The 15,643-nt window shown below is 33.8% G+C and overlaps 1 protein-coding gene across 1 annotated transcript; it reads right to left on the reverse strand.

The window, feature by feature from the left end:
- LOC109727974 (pollen-specific protein C13-like) lies at window positions 6,570-7,196 on the reverse strand. Its single transcript, XM_020258219.1, has one exon. The coding sequence runs from the start codon at window positions 6,996-6,998 to the stop codon at window positions 6,570-6,572; it is 429 nt and encodes a 142-aa protein (XP_020113808.1). The 5' UTR covers window positions 6,999-7,196.

Below are 15,643 nucleotides of genomic sequence, written 5' to 3' on the forward strand. Positions count from 1 at the left end.
CAAACTTCGAATTAAACATGCCCTCAAATTCACGTTTGAATTTGTAAAATTTTAATTTAAGTTTAATATTTGAAATTAGTTCTACTTTTATTGAATTTTGACTTTGAACTTAAATTTGAACTGTGAGTTTAAATTTAAATTGAATTTTTAATTTGAACATGAATTTGAATTGTGAATTCAATATCTCATTCAAATTAAAATTGAAAATTTAAATCACATTTTATATTCATATTGTAAATCAAAATTTATATTAGAGTTTAAAATTCAATTCATGAATTTGAATTTGAATTCAAATTTGCACTTTTAAATATATGCTCTAAAAAGTGTACTACTATATGCGCAAATATAAAAACTAATTAAATGACTAAATGGGAAAGGAAAGTACCAAACTGCCCCATTGGAATAGTATAGGCACCATTTGTATATTTTGTTAAACATGACGATGTTAACATATGGGGCCCATATTCAGTGGCACAGCCGTGATATATGACGGTTGCACTGTGAAAACGTCTGTACATGGCCATCGATGTGGAAAATATTGGGCAGGACTTTTTTTAGAAAATAACCCTGTAAAATTTCGTATTTGCCAAACTAATCCTGTGAAATTTTTATTTGTGAAACTAACCCTTCTCTCGCCACGTGGGCGCGACGTCAGAGATTCCTCAAAAAGACGGTGACTCGTTCACCGTCTTTGATATTTGTTGTGAAGGCGGTGAATGGTTCACCGTCTTCATAAGACGGTGAACCATTCACCGTCTTTAGTACAAATTCCTACTCTGCGCAAATCTTTTCAAGTCCATAATATGGTGTCCTTGATAAGACGGTGAATCGTTCCCCGTCTTCTCGAGGGCACAGAAAAGACTGACTTGAGAGGGCGGAAAGGGGAAAGGGCGGAAAGAAAAATTTTGCACTAAAGGCGGTGAATGGTTCACCGTCTTCTAGTTCACCGTCTTCTAAAGACGGTGAACCATTCACCGCTTTTACAATAAAAATTACAAAGACGGTGAACGATTCACCGTCTTTTTGAGGAATCCCTGACGTAGCGCCCACGTGGTAAAAGAGGGGTTAGTTTTATAAATAAAAATTTCACAGGATTAGTTTGGCAAATACGAAATTTTACAGGATTATTTTCGAAAAAAGTCCTACTGGGCGCCCCGAGGGACAAAAGGTCCGCTCAAAATTGTAGCCCCTAAGTTGGAAGAAGCCTAATATATAACGCTTACACCAGTATACCACATCATTAATAATTAATCAATTATATTTTTTATTTTAAAAAATATATAATAAATTATAAATTATTTTTTTAATAACCATGATGGGTAGGCAAACTTAAAAAAAAAAATACTTTGATTAATTAAAAACACAGTATCAATAATAATATAATGAGTGCATTTTAAATTTTCTCCTGCGAAAACTTTTATAACTAGTGACTTTATGAAAATAAAAAATCTAAAACACACCGGTTATATTATTGACGTGATTCTCTCACTAATAAAGTTGTTTCTATTGAATTCATCCGTTCTCATCATAATTAATAAAAAAAATATTCTTACTATACTTTTTCCTTAAAAAAAAAGTTATAACTGACTAAAACTTTCTGGATCCTGGGGGGAGGGGGGGGGGGACGTTTTAGAATTCAATGACCCCCATGAATTACACCGACTTCGGTGGTCATTGCATTGCCACACCAACTTGCGTAAAGAAAAAGATAAAATGAAAAATTAGATCCTTTGACTATTGGAATATTTGAAATGACCCCTTCAGTTTTTTTTTTGGATTAATTATTGTACTATTCATTCCCAACCTTTGCCAAGTTTTTTTTTTATTTTAATTTTTGCAATTAGATTCTCAACCATTAGAATTAGGGGTGTTTGGTCTAGCTATTCAAAAGTGATTCTGAACCCAAAATCACTTTTGAGCTCAGTAGAGCGTTTGGGAATGATATTCTAAAAATTTGATTCTGTTTTTTAAAATCACAAAACTGATTTTGAAGGCTCCAGAATTAAAAGCAGAAAAAAGCCGCTTCTCAAAAACTTATTCTGATTTTGAACTCAAACTTCTAATTTTTATTTTTATTTTAGATTCAAAGTATAAATTTAACATTAAATTTAAATTTTGAAATCTTAAATTCATATTTAAATTTTTAAATCTCAACTTTTCAAATTTAAAATTTAAAATTTAGATTTAAAATTTTAAATTTAAGTTTCAAATCACAAATTTTCAAATTTAAAAATTTAAACTTAAATTTCAAAATTCAAAATTTTAAATTTTATATTTTAAATTTTAAATTTTAGTTTCAAATCACAAATTTTCAAATTTAAAAATTTAAACTTAAATTTCAAAATTCAAAATTTTAAATTTTAAAATTTCAAATTTAAAATTTTATTTTATTCTTAAATTTAAAAATTCAAATTTTAAATTTTAAATTTAAAATTTAAAATTTTAAATTTTGACGAATTTCAAATTATTTTTGTACAAGTTTGAAATTTAAAAATTATACTTTTAATTAAAATTTAAAATTTAAATTATTTTAAAAATAAAATTTAGTAAAAATATTAATATATGCAAAATCAAAATTTTTTTGCCAAACAGCTTTAGAAAATCATTTCAGAAAAATCACTTTTTTCTAAATTCAACCAAACGCTTTATAGCTTTTCACAAAAATTAATTCTCCAAACTAAAATCACTTTTACATAAATCACTTTTCTAAAAGCTAGGCCAAACAGGCCCTTAATTGTCCCATCAATCTCTACCTTTATATATTTTGTTTGCGTTGATTCTTAATCTCTTCACCTATATACAGATCCATCGACTCAAGCTTAATCTCGCCCCTGTCATCTTCGTCTACGCCCATTTTTACCTCACACACGAATGCTGACCATGATCACCCGTTAGATAATATACTATTCAACCACCCATCCACTTAATCTTAGGGGATCACTAACATTCTAACCGTACATCCCTTCATCCAAGGGGCAAAAACCGAATAGTATCAATGATTTAGTGATATATATATATATATATATAGAGAGAGAGAGAGAGAGAGAAAGAGAGAGAGAGAGAGAGAGAGAGAGAGAGAGAGTAGGGCTGTTGTGCTCTCAGGAGCACGGAGGCCGTGCTCCTGAGCCGTTTTCGATGATGGAGTTTCTGAATCGACGATCGGCTCCGTTAAACTTGATCTAGCATATTTGAAGCTTCTAGGAAATAATTTTTGCGATTTTTCGATATCATTTACCTAGCAATCGAAATGATTCAAAATCAATAATTTTTAACGGCTGAAAATAAAAATCCTATAAAAAGTGGTGATATAGCACTAAAATTTTCGATCGAAAATATTGATCTTGTTGTAGATAGTATAAAGAATTTTGTATCAAAATTTCATTTGATTTGAATACTTTTACACCGTTAAACTTGAAAACGGCATATATCAACCGTTAAAAATTATGGATTTTGAATCCTTTCGATCACTAGGTAAATGATATCAAAAAATTATAAAAATTANTTTTTTTTTTTTTTTTTTGGAATTGCAAATCTCTTATATTTTATGGTTTGAAATTTTTTTTTTATCAAATTATTAAATTAGAAATTCATAATTAAGGAGCAACATATGCTATTCGGAAGGATTTTGCTGCTGGGGCAATTTAAGGATCTGAGGCCCACTGCAAACGTAATGCTGTATGCTACTGTGCCCGGAGAGATACGTAGCTGCAGCTCTATCATTATGCGCAGAGTCGATCGAGGCTCCCTCTCTCTCTATAGATCGCTCTGCATTTTCTTCGGTTCAGGTTTTCTCTGCCTTTTATTACCCCTTCTCTTTACTGTGGATTGCTCAGAACTAATAATTAGTTCACAGTCGCAAGCTGACGCTGGGAAAATAGTGCTGCACCTTTCATTTCAGCTATTGTTGTTCTCTAAATTTGGACGTATACGTATGCACATATATAGGTAGGCGTGGCCAGTATTTTTACCACAAAATTACTTTTTCCGCTGGGGAGACCCCCTATGGTTTATTTTGTCGAAGATAAAATTCAGATTAAAAGATTATTTTGCAGGAGCTAGAGTTCAGATGATGTTTTTATATTTTTTATTATTTTGTTTGGCATGAAGTAAATATCGTAATATATATCTTTTTCATAATTAATTTTAACGTAGGGTGGATCAGAGTTAATTATAATTAATATTTTGGAGAATCTGAGTTTTTATTTGAATGTGAAGTTACAAGGAACAGAAAATTAAAGTTGAAAATGTTTAGTCGAAACCACTTTATCCGTCTTCACTTTCGGTGAAAGAAACACGCCTTCTTGCATTTTAAACTATGTCAATTATGTTAAAATTATGTTTAAAGTTTTCTTTATTAAATTGATTTTTTTTAACTCTTGGTTTTTTTTTTTAATTTCAGCAGGTTCTCAAATATTAATATATCTTTTCGCCTCTCACGACCTAATTATGATGATTCTTAATTTTGACCATATATAACTGCTGTGATCAGCAGATGTTGATGGACGTGTATATATATATATATATCATGTACTCTTAAAAGTACCAAGTCATTGATGTTTTTAAGTTTTTATCCTTTGAATAAAGATTTTTAGAATTAGGATAATAATGGTCTTCTTAGACATCGAGTGGGCGGTTGGCCGTTTTCCTTGGAGTCTCACGTAATTCGGTATGTAAAATATTCCGACTTTTGCTGAAAATCTTATTTTTCCAAATTTTTCCACTTTTCTTCGCTTAATATAGTGCTTCTGCTTCACAGAATCTAAAAACGAATTTCACCATGACTTCCGGCACTGCTAGACCATTAAAAGGGTGACTAGCTTCGTTTCATCGAAATCGGTTCTGATTAGCGAAATTACTCTATCTCTCTAATAGAAATTTAAGAATTCAACTAATATTTGAATTTAAAAGTTTTAAATATTAATGTAAAGAATTTGAATTTACAGTTTCCTACANACTCTATCTCTCTAATAGAAATTTAAGAATTCAACTAATATTTGAATTTAAAAGTTTTAAATATTAATGTAAAGAATTTGAATTTACAGTTTCCTACATCTCTCTCTCTCTTTTTATATTTTTATATATATATATATATATATAAATATATATATATATATATATATATATCGTATAAATATTATATAAATATATCTATCTTACAAATATATTTATATATGTTATTATTTTTATTATGTAGTATTATATACATACTATTATATATTATATATATTACATTATTCTCAATTTATCATATAATATAATTTTGATATACTTAAATTACAAATATAAGTTATAATAATTATATAATATATATAGCTTATTAATAATTATATATTAATAATATGTAATAAATATAATAAAAGAAAAAACTTATTTGTAACTTTTAACCAAGAAAGTGTTACTGCAAATAATTTTCTTTTCCTGCAAACAAGTAAAAAACGTAAAAAGAAAAATTTTACTAAAAATTCGTTTATGTCGAAATATTTTTTTTTTACAGTTTTATGTATAATAACCAAGCATTATCAAAGGGCACCTAGTTGGTGCCACGTGGCACCCTAGGTGACCTTCCACTTTTTTTTTACCTTTATTTTTCTCTTTTTCATTAACATTTATTTTATTTTATTTTTTCTTTTCTTCTTTTTTTATTTCACACTTTATTTTATTTTTTATTTTATCTTCTTTCTTTTTCTTTTACTTTTTATTTTATTTTTTTTGTTTTTTCCTTTTTTTATTTTTACATTTTAATTTATTGTATTCTTTTTTCTTTTCATTTTTGTATTCTTTTTTCCTTCAAATTTTTTCTTTTTTTTAACATTTATTTTATTTTATTCAATTAAATTTAATAATAATATTGTTAGTTAATATGATGGTATATGTCCGTACGTATATATATATAAAAAAAACCCCTCGGGTGCTCTTCCATTTTTTTTCCTTTAACATTTAATTTTTATTATTATACTTTTTTTATTTATAATATTTTATTTTAGTTAATTATATTTAATAAGAATATATTTTGTAAATAATAAGGTAGTGACGGCGCCCTTTCATTTTTTTTTTCTTTCTTGTCTTTAATATTTTTAAATTAATATGCGATAGTTTTTTTTAATAAGTTTGTAATATATAATATACGTATAATTGTTGACAGTGAAGTTCGGGATTTTCATCACTCGTCGTCAGAATATATATATAATTACAACAACAACACAAGAGAAATATTCACAGGTGAAAAGAGATCAAGCACGCATTATGTTCCCATGCATTCATGATCGTACATATTTATGAATCAGGCGAATCAGAAAAGAAAAATTAAAGAACACCTGGAATTAATGGTTCATTTATGAATAACATAAAATACTCGAGCTGTAATTGAGAAAGACAAAACAAAACAAAACAAAACCAAAGGAAAAGGAAAAGGAGAGAGAGCAAAAAAAGAGATGAACGAAAAAAAGAAGAAGAAGAAGAAGCAATAATTAACTCGATAATAAGTAAAATTAATTAGTTATCGCAAGGAGGAGGAGGAGGAGGAGGAGGACGAGTCATATATATATTATATATATATGAATTATTATTAATTAATCATCAGCGTCGCGGAGGAAGCCGATGGGGTTGGCGTAGCGCACCTCGGAGGCCATGCCGTTGTTGCGCGTGAGGGAGACGCGCGCGCTGTCGCGGCGCCCCTCGATCTCGGCGCAGTCCTTGCGGGGGCTCTCCAGCAGCAGCACCTCGCAGATCTCCTCCTGGTGGTCGTCCTCCAGCAGCAGCCGGTACGTGCCCGACTCGTCCGTGACCCCCTCCACCTGGTGCTTCACCTCCTCGCTGTCGAAGTGCTTGCACTGCAGCCGCACCTTCGCCCCCGCGATGTACTCCGACGCGCTCGTCACGAACCCCGCGCGGCACGTGTCGCAGTATACCCGCCCCTGGATGGTGAACCCCACGGGAGGGGCTGCCGCCGCCACCGCCACCGACGCTGCCAGTGCGCAGAGCCACAAGGCCGCCGCCATCACCTTCGAGCCGCGCAATAGAATCAATATCAATACTTCAATATGATCAATACTAGCTAGTGTGTGTGTGTGTGTGTGTGTGTATATAAATGTCTAGCAAGTTAAAGTGATCTATCAGGGAGAGGAGAAGAGATCGAGTTTAATTAATTGGGCGGAGGAGAGATTTGCAATTGGGTGGGTAAGAATAATAAATAAATAAATGTTGGGTGATATTAAATAAGTAGAGGAGGGTACGCGCGCGCGCATATATGGCCGGGTCAACCGGTGATGTGTGCGGTGGGGCTCGTTTTGGGGGGGATGATCAATTATATTGATGGGTGCGTACATATATACATATATACACGTAGTTGCCAATTTGCCGTGCATGAATTATTATTAGCTAATTATATATTAATTAACCGTTTGTGACCGTCTCTTCCCTCTCTCTTCGGCACAAACATTTACGGGCAGTTTGTTTCCATGAGGAAATTGTCAAATTTGCTGTTAATTAAATCTAACTGTCTTGCGTACAGCAACTCATGAACTTTCATCTCTTTGTAGTTAATTAATTTGGTGATAATTGAGACTCGATATATATATATATATATAATTGAATGTACGTGCAAATGCACGTAACAATTATTATAATTTATTTCAAATCAATATAAATTTGTACATTATATATATCCAAAATTTTACAATAAAAATTATATTTATAAATTAATGTGTTATATTTTATTAGAAAATATTTATAATATCCTACCGTGTTCTTTTATTTATATACATCGAACATTTTTATATACTTTTTTATTTTTGATGAATCAAATTTAAATATGTGTTTTAAACTAAAAGCATCAAAATTTAATTCACATTTAATTTAAAATTTAAAATTTAATTTTGATCCACTGTAATAAAAAAGTTAATTATTAATTCAAATTTGATATCTAAAAATTAAATTTAATTTATAATTTAAACTCAAATTTTAATTTTAACATAAAATAGATTAATAGAAATGCTATTTTTTAACAAATTGATCATAACCGTTTGTTTTAATTTGAGATATTTTTTAACAAATTGATTATAATCGTTCATAGGATTGAATTTATAGATGCATGCAAATGATATTTTTTTAATAGATTGATTATAACTCTTCTTATTTGAGATATTTTTTTAACAAATTGATCATAACCATTTATAGGGAATAGATTTTTATATATAGTAGAAATTTAATAGATTGATCATAACCGTTCATTTTTATTTAACATATTTTTAACAAATTAATCATAATCATTCGTAGGAAATATTATTTTATATTTAATAGATTGATCATAACCGTTAATTTTTATTTGAGTACGATCGCCTTCGTACTGATAAGTTGTTTTCGATGATAGAGCTTCGGAATCGACGATCCATACCGTTAAACATTATCTTGAGAATTTAAAATTTCTAAAAATCAGAATTTATAATTTTTCGACATCATTTACCTTACGATCAAAAGCTCACAAAATTGACAATTTTTAACAGTCGGGTATAAGATATTTGCTAGTTTAACCGTGAAAAAGAATCAGAATATGTTGAAGTTTTGATAGAAAATCCTATTCACTACCTAAATAAAGATCAATAACTCCGACCTTAAATTGAAGGATCTGATCATCCATTTTTAGGATGTCGTTCGATTTTAACCGTTTATTTTATAACCGATTGATGGACTTTATAATGATTTCGAAAAATTATGAAAGTTATTTTCTAGAAGTTTCAAATACTCTAGATCATATTTAATAGTGTGGATCATCGATTCGAAAATCCCAACATCGAAAATAACTTATGACTACGAAGGGCTCTATACTCATAAGAGTACAGTAGCCCTACTCTATACATATATATATATATATATATATATATATATATATATAGGCTGGGGCTATTATACTCTTATGAGTATAGACCCCCTTGTACTCATAAATTTTTAACCGTTGATTGATGGGATGTGTGGTTAAGATGATGGTGGTCTCCACTTAGAATGATAGTGATCCCCTAGGATTGAGTGGGTAGTTGGTTGAATAGTATGATCTAATGGGTGGAAATGATTAATGGAATAAATCTAAGGGCCGAAAACTTATGAGTATAAGGGAGCCAATACTCATAAAAGTATAGTAGCTGGACTCTATATATATTAATATATATAAATATATATATATATATAGAGTTCGGCTACTATACTCTTATGAGTACGATCATCTTCGTACTCATAAGTTGTTTTCGATGATAGATCTTCTGAATTGACGATCCATACCGTTAAATATTATCTAGAGGATTTAAAACTTCTAGAACTCAAATTTCAAAATTTTTTGACATCATTTACCTTATAATCAAAAGCTCACAAAATTGATAATTTTTAACGGCCGGTATGCGATACTTGCTAGTTTAACGGTGTAAAAGAATCGGAATAGGTTGAATTTTTGATAGAAAATTCTATTCACTACCTAGATAAAGATCAATAACTCTGATATTAAATTGAAGGATCCGATCATCCATTTTAGGACGTCCTTCGATTTTGACCGTTCATTTTATGCCCGCTTGATGGACTTTATTATGATTTCGAAAAATTACGAAATTTACTTTCTAGAAGTTTCAAATACTCTAGATCATGTTTAACGGTTTAACGGTGTGGATCATCGATTTGAAAACCCTAACATTGAAAACAACTTATGAGTACAAAGAGCTCTATACTCATAATAGTATAGTAGCCCTACTCTATATATATATATAGAGTAAGTCTCCTGTACTTTCGAAAGTACGGAAACCTCCGTGCTTGTAAGTTGTTTTCGATGATAGAAAATCCGATTCAACGATCGGCTCCGTTAAGTATAATCTACCCTATTGAAACTATTTAGAACCAAATTTTATAATTTTTTGACATCATTTATCAAGCGATCAAAAGGTCTCAAAAATGACTATTTTAATGGCAGATGTGGCACGTTTTTAAGTTCAACGGTGTATAAGTATCCAAATTAGATGAAAATTTAATAGAAAATTCTACTTAACATCAATAGTAAGACCAATACTTCCGATTTGAAATTTGAGTCATTTATCACTGATTTTTAGGAGATTTTCATTTTCAGCCGTTCATTTTGAGGCTACTCGTTTACTAGACAAACGAAATCAAAAAATTATGAAATTTGGTTTCTAGGTAGTTCCAACAGCGTAGATCATGTCTAACAGAACCGATCGCCGAATCAAATGTCCCATTATTGAAAACGACTTCCAAGTACGGAGGCTCCCGTACTTTCGAAAGCATAGGAGCCTAGCTCTATATATATATATATATATATAGAATTAGGCTACTATACTATCTATAGTACCGGAGCTCCGGTACTATAGTCTTGTTTTCGATTTTAGGGTGTTCAAATTAATAATCCACACCGTTAAATATGATCTAGGGTATATGAAGTTCTTAATAATAAAATTTTAGTTTTTTTCAATATCGTTTATGTAACATATTGAAACTCGCTAGAGAATATTGGACTTTAGCCAAATTGACTAAAGTGTCCGAAAAAAATAGTTAGGCAAGTTCAATTTAATATTCCAACAAGGTTGGAAGAGTTAAAAATGAAGTCTAAAATGGTTAGGAAGGTTTTAGTATTGATCGGCGCGAAGTAGAGTCGAAAAGGAGCTAAAACTGCAGTCTGGGCAAAGTGTATCGGTACAAGATTGATGTTGTACCGATACAACAATTACAGATCGAGAGAAGCTGCTCTCGGGTTGGCTGTTGTGCGATCGTGTTACCGGTAACACTCTTGCTGTGTACCGGTACACTTTGACAGAACCCGAGCAGATTGCTCTCGGGTTTGCTTCTGCGCGATCGTGTAACCGGTAACACCAAGCCTGTACCGGTACACAATGGACCCGACAGCAGATTTTAGTCTGCTGCAATTATGAGTTTTGGGAGGGCTTAGTTGCTATTGTTACAACCTATAAAATACCCCAAACACCTTCTCCCTTCACAGCAGCTGAGAGAACCACTCCTCTCTCATTTCCCTCTTTCTCTCTCTAGAAATTTCTCCAAAGAGCTTAGAGGAAGGAGAAGAGAAGGATTTGGAGGAGATATATTGGGTTTTTGAGGCTTGGGAGCTCACCTACAAGGAGGAGCTTATTGAGTTCATGGGCCAAGGTAAGGTTTCATGTAATATTGATATTAGGGTTTGGTTTCACACCCAAAATTCTTTTGATTTGATCTTCTTACACGTATAGAAACCTCGTAGTAGCCGAAGAACACATGAAAATCATGTTTTCTTCGTAGTGCTCTCATGGTGGATTTCTAGGGTTTGTTCTAAACACCGTAAGAATGGTTTAAATGATTCTAGAAGAGTTTCTAGAGGTTGAACAAGCTCTCTTTTGCTTGGTTTAGAGATCAAAACGAGGTATTGAACATATGACATTGTTAGGGCTCCAAACTAGGGCTTTTGTTCAAGGTTGATTTAAAAGTAAATTAACCTTGTAGAAATCTAATTAGGGGTATAACGAACGCGTTGGTGCGCTCAGTTCGACAATCCGACGAGTGTACACAAAGTTATTGACAAAACGTCACTTTTCGTACAGATAGCCGCAGCACGCGGAATAGACGTCCAAAAATCACGAGATCGGATCCGGACGTCCAAAAATATAAATCTAGAATTTCCGGATTGTGGATTGGTGGCTGTTTGGTGGTGGAGTGCGAGTTCGGGCCAAACCGGGCAACGGGTGCCACGGGAGGCCGATTGCAAGTTGTAAGATATGGATCCCGAGGATCTAAAAGGTAAGTAACACCTAGAGGGGGGTGAATAGGTGTAAAAACGGCAAACTCGAAAATCTCGATGCAAATAAAACAAAGTAGCGGAAAATAAAACAGCACACCGAGAATTTAACGTGGGAAAACTCCAATTCCAATTCGGAGTGAAAAACCCACGGGACTGATCACGCGAAGAAAATCCACTAAGAAAACTTGAGTACAAGTGATTTTGACAAAAATACACGACTCAATTTACCGATTTCTTGTTGATGGTGATCTTCGCCGGTCCTCGATCGATAGGAATCCACCAATCGACCTTGCTGCAACTCCTCGCAGCGTCAACGCCTCAACTCCTCAAAGCGTCCACCGAATCCTCGGCTTCACGCGAGATCCACGCGTCGAACCTCCTTTCGGAGCTTGTAGAATCGAAGATTTGTGATGATTTAACCTTTCAATACCATAAGCTATGGGGGTTCACCTTTAATCAAAAATCTACTTGATTCTCGTATGAGTTCTCGAGTAAAAATGAAGAATCAAGCCGATTGTTGATTGTAAGAAACTCGTTATGTGAATCGAAACATTGAAACAGAAAAAACAAGTTTCTAGGGTTTAGAATCTGTAAATATTCAAAGCCTTAAACTTTTAGATGACCCACATAGCTTATTTATATATTTAGAAGACTTAGAAGTAGACTAGGATTGCAAAAAGTCCTTTTTAAAAACCTGTGTCGTCCTTAGAGACCGGTCTTCTCGAGGAAACCGGTCTGTGAGATACCGATCTCTCAAGTGAGGAACCGGTCCCTCACTGTGTGACCAAAATCACAACGTTCGGGAACCGGTCTCTCAAGCTTGAGACCGGTCCCTTGCTGCGCGACAGAAATACCAAGGTTCGGGAACCGGTCTCTCATCACAGAGGACCGGTTGCATCAAAGTTCACGTAGTGAGGACCTTAGGGGAACCGGTCTCTTGACCTCAGGGACCGGTCCCTGAACACAGAAAAGTTCAGTAAAGTATTTTTAAAGCAATCTAAGCCTTCTGAACTTATTCTAATCAAATATCTTCATCACAAATGATCTTTTCTTCATACCTTAGGTGCCGAACTTTACGAGTGAGTCTTTTTCCTTCACTTTAGATCTTTTCTTCAATCGTCTGCAATCAACTCTTCAAGACTCCATTCAACATTACGAAATCCGCCAACCTATAAAATCCTTAACAATCTCCCCCTTTGGCGATTTCGTGGCAAAATATATTTACAAAGTTCGTACACAACTCATAAATAATAAAAAGAAGATCATCGCAATCACCAAACGATAATCTCCTGCATGACCGATCCAATAAATGAAATTTACACTTTTACAACCTTAATACAAACTCTATGACTTAGACATGGAGTCTTGAAGTCTTGAAATATTCCTGCAAAAATATTCTTAAAACATAATCAAGATTCAAGTAAACTTATCAAGATCAAACATAAATAAAGTATCAAGTCATAGTTCAGCAAGTCAAAGCTCATAGTCAAGCACAAGTCAAATTTACACAACTAACATAACTAAGCAAAGCTAAGCTAAATGCATAACATGACAAAATGACAAAATGCATGCGTCATTATCATCTAAGCTAAATGCATGCGTCATCATCATCAAGACCATCAAGTACCACCATCATCATCAAGACCATCAAGTACCACCACCATCTCCCCCTTTTTGTCAGAAAGCGCCAAAATGACAAAAGAAGGAACTCGGTAACTCCTAATCGGAAGCATCCCCTGGAGGTAAATCTGCTCGGCAACACCCTAACTTGTCAAAAATCATATTCAATAAACGCTTCATCTTGCTCACATCCTTCCAAATCGCAGCTTGCTCCGCAGACAATTTCTGAAGCTCCTCAGATAGACGTTGTTGCTCACGATACACAGAGGAAACTAAGATATCTTCCTCGGAAATGTCCATAGAAGGACGTGAAGAAGTAGCAGTCGCAGGAGGTGGAGCAGCAGGAGGGGAAGAAGCACGCTGAGACGGTGTACGAAGCTGCACCGAGGACTTCACAAATGTCCTTTCATTTATCCGACCCAAACTATGCTCATAAGATGTACACCGGACATCCACGTCATGAAGTCGCAGAATCCTCATGATTATCAATGGAAAGGGCAGTCTCTCATTTTGCCCAGAAGTCTTGATGTCCTTTGCCATTCTCCGCCAGATCAGAAACGGAATATTCATGTTAATATTTTTGGCACTTACAATATCCGGTCTCCCCAAGAGATACATATACAGAATACGATCCCATCGCAGAATCTTTGTGTTTGCAAGAGGCAAAATATTGTAGCAAACCACGAAATTCAGAAACCTATACTCCATTTTGAAATCTTTGGACATAACCATAATTCCATTGGACTCAGTGCCCGGCATACAAATAGTGTTCACAATACGGTTCCAATCGCGAAGTGAGTCGAACCCGGCCTGCAGATATTCCACTCCCTCAGTTCTTGCTTCCATTCCTAGCACAGACGCTATCGTATCAGGAGTGATTGATAACTCAACACCACGTACGGAAGTCTTAAATACGTACGGGCCGCCGTCGGAGTCACTCAGGTGACCTGCTCTCATATAAAATTCTCTGATCAACTCCAAACAAAAACCAGTTTGCTCCGGGAAATCACAAATCTGATGAAGATTTTTCTGTTCAAATAAATCCTGAAATCCCGGCACACAGCTAATGATACTGGCAACGCCAACATCGCGTTCACCAATACAATGCTTCGCGAGTACATGGACCGTCGAGCAGAAGGAATATCTTGCAGACTGTGACGTGGTGGCTCAGAACCTAGTTCTCGAATTTCAACACCACCAGACTTGCGACGACCGGGACGTTCAGTCGCCTTTCCTTTGCCTTTATCCACGGCTTTTCCTTTACCCTTGCCTTTCCCTATATCCTTATCCTTAGCTAATACCTCGGGAAGAAAAGCCTCCCAATCTGGCTCGTCCTCCTCAGAGTCGTCGCCAGGAGCATATTCGCTCTCTTCATCTTCCGGTTGATACTCAATCGGCCGTTTAGATTTGGAGCGCTGTCGTTTGCTTCCACGACCACCCCCGGCCATCAGGACCACAAGCACAAGTAACAATGAATACATTTTGAAGAAATCCCCTGTTAAACATAAAAATATTTGCATATGAAACATAAGAACACTTAATTTAATTTTTTTTATAATTCCAAAAAAAAATTTCAGCAAATTGATATATAAATACTAGATAATCCTAGGAGCCACATAATCATGAGAAACATGGACTAATCATGCAACTAAATAAGCAAAAACAAATCTTTTCAGGAAAACTTGGAAAACCTAGATTTTGATGATGAAAAACCTACAAAACTTGTTCCAAAAATAAAGAAATACTAGAAAATAAGAAAACAACAGTTCTAATAACAAGATCGAAGCATAAACATGCATCTTTCAGCAAGATCTCTAGAGCAAGCATCAAAAGATCTGAAACAAAACACATTTTCGGAGTATATGATACAAATGCAACAAAATCCGAAAATCAAACCTCAAATCGGTGCTAAACCACGAGGAATGCGAGGAAAAAATGCTCTGGAGGCAAGAAAAGTGCAAGAGGAAAAAACAGGGAAAGTTGTGAAATGCGTACAAGACACACGAGCAAAAACCCCTTTATTGGGTCGGGCGGAGGGACCGGTCTCTTCTGCCTGGGACCGGTCCCAGAGACCAAAATTTTTTAAAAAATTTCAGAGAAGCTCCAAAAATTCCAGAAAAAATATATTATGGTCCACAATGATAAATCAACAAAAATAACCAATTTTCATTCCCAATAACTTCAAAGAAAAATTCATAAATAAATTTGAAAGATCAATTTCAAGGATACTCAATTTGGCAAAATTGTTGG

The sequence above is a fragment of the Ananas comosus genome, linkage group 23 (assembly GCF_001540865.1).
Source record: "Ananas comosus cultivar F153 linkage group 23, ASM154086v1, whole genome shotgun sequence".
Taxonomy (NCBI): domain Eukaryota; kingdom Viridiplantae; phylum Streptophyta; class Magnoliopsida; order Poales; family Bromeliaceae; genus Ananas; species Ananas comosus.